Raw genomic sequence first — 10,959 nt, 5'->3', positions numbered from 1 at the left:
TTAAATGTTATGTTAACATATCAGGGAATTAAAAAGTTAATATTAAAATAATACTGAGTTGTAGATTTTTTTAAAATTAAGTTCCCTAACATTTCATATGGAAAGGTTGATAATATGAAAATGTATGTACATATATGTAATGTATATTAATAATTACTTAAATATATTGATTTAAATGACAAATGATTAATTAGTTAAACATACTTTAATCAACATACAAGTGACACAATTTTTTCATTTATGTATTCTTTCAGATGTTGATGAATGTCGAACTATTGCTGAGGCCTGTAGAGGAGATATGGTTTGTGTTAACCAGAATGGTGGCTATTTATGTATTCCTCAGACGAATCCAGTTTACCGATCACCATATCTCAATCCTTACTCTAGCTTGTATCCACCACCTCCAGCACCAGCTCCTGCTCCAAATTATCCTACTGCTACAAGACCTGTCATTTGCCGGTTTGGTTACCAAATGCGTGAAAATCAGTGTGTAGGTAAATAGCAAAATACTCTATAGATCCTTGTGTACATATTTTTTTTACTGTGATATTATTTTCTCCCATCTGTTACATATCTATTAATTTCCTGTTTCTGCTGTTGCACCAGTTTTATCCCACTTGGATCACATGGTTCAATGACCATTGAGCATAAATTAAGTTAAAGAAGTTATCTTACTTTTGTTTGAATTTCTATTTAAAGTGACTCAAATCTTAAAGGTCTGCATACTCATTTGTTGTTTCTTTTGGCATGGTGCGCTTTCATTTGCAGCAGACTCCAATCCTTCATTTTGCCAGTGCAATTATGACATTAAGCTCAGATTGATTGCAGTGACACTGGTTTTATCTTGGTTTACAACTACTGTACCCTAAATATTAGGTGTGTAGTTTTGTGCTGGCTCCATGATGACTGAAAAGTCTGCGATGATGAATAGGGAGTGAATTGTAATGTGCCATCACCCACTTTGCACATTGTGTCTTGTACAAGGAATGTGCTTTGGTAATAGCAGTCAAAGCCTCACTCTAAAGCCTGGAGTGGATGTTTAAACAAGCATGAATCCCAGATGAGACAAATGCAGCTTAACTGATTTTATTTACAAGAGAAAGCAAAAAATCAAGCTGTCAAAAAGTATTTATTAGCAGGTGTAGGGTAACATGTTATTAGCTATTTTCTGTCTAAAAGCCTCCAGAACAGATCTCCTTTCCCTAGCCTAAACCCCCTAGCTCCAGACCTTTATCTGCCAAATCCTAACAGCTCCTTCTCCCAGCATTCCACCCTGAACCAAGCTTCCATCTCCCTCTTGCCTGAACATTCTATCCTGGAAGAAATCTCTCCTCCCCACTCCCCCAATCGCTGCAGAGGACAGGCTGTTCCCAGAGCAGGAGCAACTTGGGCTGGCCCAAGTCATTATGTTATACTAGTACATGAGGCTTTGATCTGTTTCTTTGTTTTGTCAATGTATGCAATGACCTATAGACATCAGCCAAATATAGCTAAAATCATATAAGGGCAAACCAATTATTCACAGGCCAACACACATTTTGTTGTCTTAAAAGTTAGACATATTCTTGGGTTCTATTTTGGGTGCTGAATCAAAAAATGGCATCAGTTTTTCCCGATTAGCTCTAGTTTTGGGGGTACAGCATAGTCACCTTATATGCTTATTCGAGCAGCTTCCTCATGAAGCAGATGCCATGGCCTCCTCACAAGGAAGCTGCTTGAATAGCATATAAGGGGGCTATGCCATTTCCCCCAAATTAAAGCCAATCAGGCAAAACCGATTCAGTTTTTGATTCAGTACCCCAAAAATATCCTAAACTCATTCAAACAACCTTGGCATCCTTGTGTTATTTTTGAGATACTTTGGAGTAATGCATGCATGACATTAAGAGCTGAAAAAACCAGTGAGATTGAGGAAGGGAAAAAGGAGGGAATGGGAAATGGACTGAAAGCAAAATTGTGCTGCTTTTTGGATACTAATTATTGTCCTGTTTGTACAATAGGACCAAAGATATTTGTTGGTTTTAAATCGTCAGATATGATACAGTCTGCACAAGATTATAGTTTGGTTGGATAAGTTCCTTTTATTGATTGCAGAGTGATTTGTGGAATTATTCCATCTTCTGATCATCTGATAGAACGGACCTAATCTGTATCTTTGGACCTTAACAAAAATATGTTTTGTTAATACATTTTGTGAGATAAACATGCAGTATACTTGACTTTGCAAGTCGGTTTTGGCCTGTTTATAGAACATTTAGTCACTCTTTTGGCATTCTATGTATTTGCATTGGAGAATATTTTACTAGCTAAGTTTAATTTATAGGAGTAAAAATTTTTGCACTGCTACATGAAAACGTAGGCAGCACAGTGAAGATTAGATTGTTGATTAATCTCAGCAAACAGATTATCCTTCGATATTTAGGGTTCTATCTGGAATAGAAAATATTCTTCCTATATTATCAGTGTGCTCTATATCCAGTTCCAGCACACAAATATGGCCTGCCAGCGAGCTATCCAAGGAATCTGTTTAAGGCAGATTGCTGGACTAGGTAGGCCCTTGGTCTGATCCAATAAGGCAGTTGTTCTTACATTCTTAAATATAAGCTATAAAAATCTTAAAAACAGGACTGGCAGCCTGATCCTAACCCACACTGGAACACGCAGGCCTGCTGGCCTACTCTGTATCCAGCGTGGGGTTGGGGCTGACTATGGCACAGGTCAGAGTAAGGGGAATGAACTCCACTTACCCCATGTTGTGCGGCAGCCAGTCCTATGGGTTACTCAGATTTGTGCCAGTGAAGTAGGTGACACAAATCGAGCAACCCAGGTTGAGCTGACTCAGGTGGGGATGGGGGTTGGGATCCTGCCTAAGTGCCCGAGTCCCGTCCCACCCCTCTCCCCAGGCTGGTAGGTCAATAAGCTTTAAAAGGTGAGTTCAGATGTCTGCTACCCAGCACTTATTGTATAATTTGCACGTCTTTTACTAGTGCTGAACTGATGTAAATTAAAATATTAAGGACAGCTTCACACCATTTGCATGGAAATTTTGTTTGCCATCAGTTTTTCTGCAGCAAACATGTAAAGTTGGCATATTACAAGTGGAAAAACCTCCTTAAATTCTCATTTACATGTGTTGGAGAGTTGCATGCACATGGGTGTTTTGTTTTCAGGCTCATGTTGTTCATGCTTCATGTTTGTTGAGGAAAACAGCTGTGTGGCCATAGCAAATATGATTGCTACAAAACTGCCTGAAACCAGGTGGGAGTATAATGCATTCCTGAAGAAATGCACAAAATAACAAATCTGGGCCAACATGTCTGATCTGGCCGTGATCCTTTTAACTCGTTCCATTTCTGCCTGTTTTTCTTTCAAGCTCTAGAATGCTTAGCCATAATAATGTCTCTTTTGTTCAGAGAACTCAACCCAGTAACCCTTGGCACATCTTAACTGAAGCAAAGCCTCACGTTCTTTCATTACACATTCATAAACTGAGAGTTCCTTCCAATTTCCCTTCATCCCACCCCATTTCCTGCCTTACATGGATTTTTGTTATCCTTATTGGGTAGTGTAGAAAGCATTGCCATGGGTGTACTTTTGTTTTACTTTCCTGCTAAAGAGTTTAATACAACAGCTGACTGAAAAGATAGATATATGAAAACATGGAAAGTGGTAGAGAAGTTAAATGACCTCAAGGAAAGCAGAAGAAAAAAATTAGCAACAGGGATCAGATGCTGCTTAACCCATAGGAAATTTCAGGTTGCAGTCTTTTGCAAGAGCCATATCTTTGAGTAGAGGCTAGTTGAGACTTGTGGTGTTTTTGTAATATCTCTGTTTACCAATACACAAGACAACATTGAGGGGCTGGAAAGCACCAAGATAGACAATGATAGTTTTTAAAGAAACATCACTTCCCCAAAACAACCACATATTTTTAGAGGCCCACAAGTCCTCTTCTTTTTAGTGAGTGGCAAAGTCTTGTTTCTCATTTGCTGGCTACATCCTTCCTTCGCACATGCAAATTGGATGAAGTGTCACAAATTTCAGTAACTTGTAGTGACCAGCTACTGAAAGAGAGCAATGAACTGAAGTTGCTGTGGTTGTCTCATCTCCCACATCAGGGAATTTCAAGACACATTGCAGCTCTCTGCATTGCAGTCTGGCAACACTAGATGATTGCTCCTGCTTCACAACTCAAAAATCTGAGTAATTTTTATGCTACATGTGGGTGACTTTAGTGCCTTTTAACTTAAAGAAGAAGGAACCCCCCCCCCCCCCAGAATTGCATCTAGGCTTACAATTCTTGGGGGAAAGAGCATTTAACAATGCAATGTCAGACAGAAATAGAATAGGCACAGCGTCCCTTGCCATAGAGATACAGTGATTCAAAATGCTGCACCAGCTGAACATCTGCCTGTCACATAAATTCAAGATACACGAGTCATTCCAGGAAGAAAAAAAAATTTGCAGCCCTATGGTTCATTTTGGTTATTGTCTATGTTTTCCTTCAGAGGCTTTGAACAATGTTCCTGTTAAGCTACCCAGCCGTGAGGCCTTGACACTCAAAACTGAGTTCAGGACAGTGCTTAGCATTCTGGAAGTCCAGTGATGAGGTATGACATTGTTGCCAAACACCTGGAGATGCCAGCATACAGATGTGCATCCAGGGAATGGATCCTTGCAGCAGCGTGGACCCTAAAGGGAATGCTGGCTCTGTGTGTAGAGTAGTTGAAAATAAGAAATTGAAACTGAAGGAGAACAGCTTTAAAAGTGAATGTAGCTTGGTGGAAAGAGCAGGTGTACCAGATCAAAGTTTCCTTAACATCACTCAGCATCTGATGCTGAGTTCACTCTTCTTAATGTCTTCTTAATTCCCTAGTGAAGGAAAAGCCCTTTATTTTCTAATTCTGTTTCTGCTGTTGTGAAACTCTCCAATAAACCAGGAATTCAAACTTCTGATTCCATTTTTTTTAAATCTTTGTGCTTTTTAATTTTGATATTTTCAGAGTATGAAGTACTGTACAGTTCTTTTCTGATCTTTTCTCTCAAATCAGCCTTTGTAGATGGCCATTCCGACTCCTATTTTTACAGATGGGGAACTGAAGCTGACGGATAGTGATTTTCCCCGGGCCACCCAATGCGCCTATGGATGAGATGGAATTTGAACTAGGTATCTGATTTCCAAGTGTAACACTGTTTATCCATTTGTCTTCCCTTCCAAATTGTCCATCTGGGAATGAGGTCAGCAAATAAAAACAAGGAGAAAAGGCTGGGAAAGGGAAGTGGCATGTTACTTTTTATCATTTTTATAGCACTTTCCTGTGCCATAAGCACTGTAAAGGCACTTTCCAATTCTAAAACCACATACATATTAAAAAAAAAATTACTTGGCATTTGCCAGCTCTATTTAATCATGCAGTTATAAGAATTGATAATACTGAAGATTTAGATGGCCTAACTTCATTATATCCCATAATATCAGAAAAGCTTTAAAAGCAGAAGACCATCACAGAAAGGGTATCATAGATATCAAGCTCTCTCCATTATCATTGGGTCATGCTGTCCTTCTATCACAGCGTACCTTCCTGTCACCTATGGGGCAAATGTATATGGTATAAGCAAGAGCTCTGCTGGATCAGATCAAAAGTCTATATCGCCCAGCATTCTGGTTTTGACAGTGGCCATCCAGATGTTTCTGAGGGAAGCAGGCTGTGCCCTTTTCCTGCCATTGCTCCCCAGCAACTGGTAGTCAGAGGCATACTGTATACTACATCTGAACCTGAAGGCAGCACATAGCCGTAATATATGCATAAGGCACAGATAACCATTGCCTGCACCAAAAGGCGGATTCCAGCCACCATCTGCAGAAGGAAGGTTGAGAGATACTAGGTGAAAGAAAAATGTTTCTTTTCCCTTGGCTCAGCATGGCTTGAATGGCAGTGACCTGCTCCTGCTGCAGGAGCAATGAATGGAGCCATAAACAGCATTGCACAGTGGAAAAATGTCATAGTATTAGAGCTCCTTTCATGGCTCCCTCATTGAGCTTCTGGTGTCCCCTGATCCTCTTTCTTTTAGCTAGAAAGTTACATAAGGTTTCAGACTTCTTGATTTTCTTTTTATTCTTCTTGTAATATCTCTTATAAGTTACCTATAGTCTTAGATTTCCAAATGCAGCAATAATGGGGACCTAATGGGGAGCTGTGGCCAGTGGTACCGGCAGGTCAATGGAGCAGCCAGTCGAAACCAAGCCTGTGACTGAGACACATGGCGACTCCGATCCAGAATAGCTGATCCTGCCACCATATGGGACAAAAGGAGGAGGAGGGAGGAGAAGGAGTAGTTCTCAGGGCTGGGGAGTGTGTGTGGCCTCCCCAATGCTCTAAGGGCCTTATAACTTGTGGATTTTCAGGGAAACAGGAAGTGACATTTTAAGGCCCTCAGAAGGTCTTCTGAGGGCCAGGGAGACCCACTGTCAGTACTGGTCACTGTGCTGTCCTGGGGCAACGGGAAGGGCCTCTCTTCAGCCTTCTAAGACCACCAAAGGGCCTTAAAATGCCACTTCCGGTTTTCTCCAAAAAACCAGAAGTGATATTTTAAGGTCTTCTTAGGGCCTTAAAACAGCATTTCATGTTTTTCAAAGAAAACCAGAAGTGATGTTTTTTAAGGCCCACAGGCGGCCTTAGAAGGTGGGGGGGGGACACTTCCAGGCTTGCCCCAGGGGAACACAGTGGCCAGGACTGCCACTGGGAAGTGGAGACCAGTTCATTTGCTTCCATGGACTTATTTGGAGATATCTAGTTCTTGATTTCTAGTCAGGCAAAACTCTCACCTCTGGCATACCTGGGCGCTGACCCTCTGGGGGCACCTTCTCACCTTGCCCCCCACGCCGCCGGAGGAGGATTGCCTAGAAGCGCTGTGGAGAGGCAGCAAGAAGCCGCCTTTCCAGTGCCTCGGCGCCGAACTGGCTGAGGCACTGGACTTTATAGGAGGAGGAACTTTATAGGAGGAGAGGAAACAGGTGGCCTAGAAAGGAAGCACGATGGGAGTCGCGATTCCTCACATTGATGCTGTAGGGTGCCTGTCTCCTCTCCTCTGGAGGAGAGGGAAGGGTGCCCTGGAGATGCAGCATGACAGGAGTCATGATTCCCATCATGCTGACACTCTAGGGCGCCCGTCTCCTCTCCACTGGAGGAGAGGGGAGGGCGCCCTGGAGATGCAGCACAACAGGAGTTGCAATTCCTCTCACGCTGACTCTCTAGGGCACCCATCTCCTCCCCTCATATAAAGGAGGAGGGGAGGGCGGCCCAATCCAGTGCTGAGGCGCTGCCGGAGTGGCAGCTTCTTGCGGTTGCTCCACAGTACTCCTGGGCGCCCCTCCTCCACCTCTGAGAGCGTCCATCAGAGGCAGAGCAGAAACGGCGCACACCCCCTCCGATTTCAGAGGAAACGCATGCCATTCGCAAGGCCCTGATGGAGCCTTCCGCACCACTTTCAGCGGCCCCAAACCACTCCAGTGGAGACCTCTGTGCTGCTTACAAGCGGCACAGAAGGCTCCGTCAGGGCAATGCTGTGACTCTGGGTGGTACTCCATGGGGGTACGCCCAACTGTGCTGAGAATGACTGCAGGGGCAGGCAGGTTTTCATGCCTGCTCCCACAGCAATTCTGTGTGGTTGCTTGCAACCAGGCCAGTCACTTCTTCTGAAGTGGGTGGCCTGGCCCCAAGCATCCCAAGAGGAATTGCAGTGATGTCATCACATCACCACAATTACATCCGGGAGGGGGCAGGGGTGGAGAAGGCAGCAGGATGACCAGCGTGCTCCATGGTGCATGCTTGCCAGTTATGCCACTGGCAGCATCCAGAGTACATCTTTTCCTATATTATCCTCACAAGAATGCTCCATCTCACATAAGGCTGAAGCACTGTCTCAAGACCACCCTGTGAGTTTCATGGCTAAGTCGGGGGTTTGAACTCGAATCTCACTGTTCTCTCTGTTCTCTCTGAACTCACGGATCTCACTGATCCCTAGAGCACCAAGTATTTCTGCACCAAGTATTACCTTTATATTATACTGAAGCTGCAATCTTATCCACATTTACCTGTAAGTCACATTTACCATTAATGGGACTTGAGTTAGACATGCAAAGGATTGGGCTCTGACTCTCTCGCTAGTTTTTTTCTGCAGCATTAATCACTGTCCTCATTTCACTTTGTTATGGTTTTTATTTTTCTCTCGCTCTTAGCATTGCCAAATTCATTATATTCAGCATGTGTCTATTAGCTCAGACTACTCTGATAGTAATTTAACTTAGCATGGGAACCATTTTACGTGCTGGGTAAAAGAATGCAAGGGATGCATAAATTAAACTTGCTGATTATTAATTTTCTTTTCAAGTCATGGAACAATTCCAAATGATTTGTTTACTGCACCAAGTGTTTCTTCATATTTCTTATTTGGCCTTGGGGTAAACAGGTAGTACTGCAGGGAAATTGCCATTCTTCCTCTGTCTCCTGGGCTTCACTTTTCTGTTCTCACCCTGAGTATGATCTTCATACCACCCTGTTTGCCACTGCTTCTCAACCCTCACCAAAAATCTCTCTCACCTCTTTCCATCCATTCTTTCTCTCTTTCCACTCTGTTCCAGCTCCTCTTTGATGCTTCCCACCATCCTCAGCCCTTGCCGCACCCGAGACTGCTGACAGCTATGCTGCACTAGGTGTCTTGGGTGGCAGCAATCTCGGCAATGGAATATCACTCAGCTCAGGACTACAGGCTATGCCCTCTTCCAGTGGTGTGCGTTGGCTGTGAGTCTTTCTTGATTCTGATGCCTTCAACACAGATAGGCCACCAGAATGGCTAAATACTTGTAGAATAAGCCCTACTCCTGTGAATGTCGCAGGAGAACTTTCAACTGAACACATGAGCATATTAAAGGGACAATTTCCAATACCCTTAATTCAGAGGTCTATTGAAGAGCACTTGTTTTTCAGTCCCTCAAAGCCTTATTTACTTTCATACAGTATTGGTCTATTACATGTTTCAAGAGGCACAAGGAGGAAACAGCTTCCATGTGGTGCTTGTTCCATGCCACAGATATAGTGTTCTTGTAGCCGCTGGTTGTGATAGCATGTACAATTTCCATGTGGTGCAGGAAATACTTGTGGCAATCACCTCTACCATTATGACCACAGCGTAGAGCAGCTGCCATTGTGGAAACTGTTTCAGCTAGTCTCAAAGAGCGGGATCACATTAAAACAGCCCTCAGCCTTTTGGAAAATGGTGTTTTCTGTTGCTTCATGTAGTGTCTAAAGATGTTGGCATTCACACTGACACATAACACTGATTACTATTCTTGGCTCCTGCCTTATATTTCTTGGTTCAGCTTTGCTTATCTTCATTTTGGTTCCAGAACTAAAATTGGCCACAGTTCTATGCCATAATCAAGACATTTGGCCAAAACATATAGAAATATGAATTGGCTCTACAGCATTTGCAAATCAGTCAGATAATCTAAGTGCGTTGCCAGGCTCTATAAGTGGAGACAAGTTTAAGATTTATAAGTTTCTTGTCCCTAAAAGAGATGAGCTAGTATTTCTGCTTTTCAGAAGTACAAATGCTGCCTTATGTTGTGTGAAATTTGAATATGCCTGATCCTTATCCTCTGCCACGTAACTCTATTCCCATTTTGGGTCTCTCCACACATTACATTTTAAACAATTCAATCCTAACTAAACTCCACCCCTGCCAATGCACCATATGAATGGAGCATACACTGTATCCTGCGGAAAGGCTATCCAGAGGCCTCTTCAAGGTAAGGGAACTTGGCAAGGCAAGCCTTTGCTACCCCAATGGGTCTCCTTGTATCTGTGCCAGCTATTTTGCTGGTTCAAGTCTGAGAGTAAGAGAGAGAGAAGGGGACAGGGAGCATGGTAAGGTTCTGGCGCATGATGGTGCTGCCAAGATCCACCTCCTCCCTCTCCCATTCTGTCTTCCGCACAATCCCTCCTTGCCCAGGAACTCCCCATTCCTCCCCCTCCTTGCCCCATTCCACCCACTCCATCATACCCAATGCTAGCTGACCTTCGCTGCCGGAGGTCACTGGCAGCGGGCCTCTGGTAATTCTGCTGTTTGTGGCAGCAGATCCAAAATCCCCACCTTATGGCCATTTGCAACCATGAAAATGTGTTATATCTGCATTTTCAGTGTCTTGTAAGACTCCTTTCTCATGAAGACCTATTACAGCTTGAGTATCTTATTGCATTCTAAGTCATTTTAATTAGAGTTGACTTGGTGGCTTGGCTAACTAAGACGGTGGGTATTACGTTGAGCATTTCGCTCCAGTTTTAATTTTTTTAAGCTTACTTGTATTTGTGGACATGTGGAATGTTTCTGAAATGATCCTTATTTTCCCTGTTCTGTAAATTTTTTCATATTTACATATTCATATTCATAGGAGCCAGCTAGCGTTTATAGACACACAAATTTGTTGGTCAGCTATGCAGCTCCAAGTCTGTTCTACTTACTACCTTCCAGACAGACACAAATCTTTTGTCATTCTTGTGAGACTTATGAGAGATCCATTCCATAATCCTGCCTTATATGGAATAATGTCTAGAGAAAATTAAAGTTCCAGGCTAAAGTTTCTCAGTTTCTCAGTTCCATCATATGTGCTTTTTCATAGCACATATGATGAGGGTGGGGAACAGGCTAATGAACAATGTACATGCAGATGTGTTTGCAGTGTGTAAACTCCGTCATTACTGGCTCAATCCTATTTCTCAACATCTTCAACATGCAGCCATGCTGACGGAGCATGTGCTGTATGCCGTGGTGGGAGGGCGAGCAGATGGCCAGCAAGAGGTCGGAAAAATATTTTTTTTACTTACCTCCTAGTAGGCCACATGGTTGCCAATGGGCCTCCTCGGTCCCACACCAACTATTTTGCTGGCATAAGTCCATGGA

At 43.0% G+C, this 10,959-nt stretch overlaps 1 protein-coding gene across 1 annotated transcript in view; it reads left to right on the top strand.

Annotated features, from left to right (window-relative positions):
• Positions 1–283: 283 nt before the first annotated feature.
• FBLN5 (fibulin 5) overlaps positions 284–10,959 on the top strand; it is a 54,451-nt gene continuing 43,775 nt past the window's right edge. The window contains exon 1 of the mRNA XM_066628473.1: positions 284–494. Within this exon, the coding sequence (XP_066484570.1) occupies positions 299–494 (196 nt within the window). The 5' untranslated portion in view covers positions 284–298. The remainder of the gene's footprint in view (positions 495–10,959) is intronic.

Source organism: Tiliqua scincoides, chromosome 1, assembly GCF_035046505.1.
Source record: "Tiliqua scincoides isolate rTilSci1 chromosome 1, rTilSci1.hap2, whole genome shotgun sequence".
In the NCBI taxonomy this organism is placed as follows: Eukaryota; Metazoa; Chordata; class Lepidosauria; order Squamata; family Scincidae; genus Tiliqua; species Tiliqua scincoides.
Note: the sequence above shows the minus strand (reverse complement) of the source record. Positions and strands in the feature narration are given on the sequence as shown.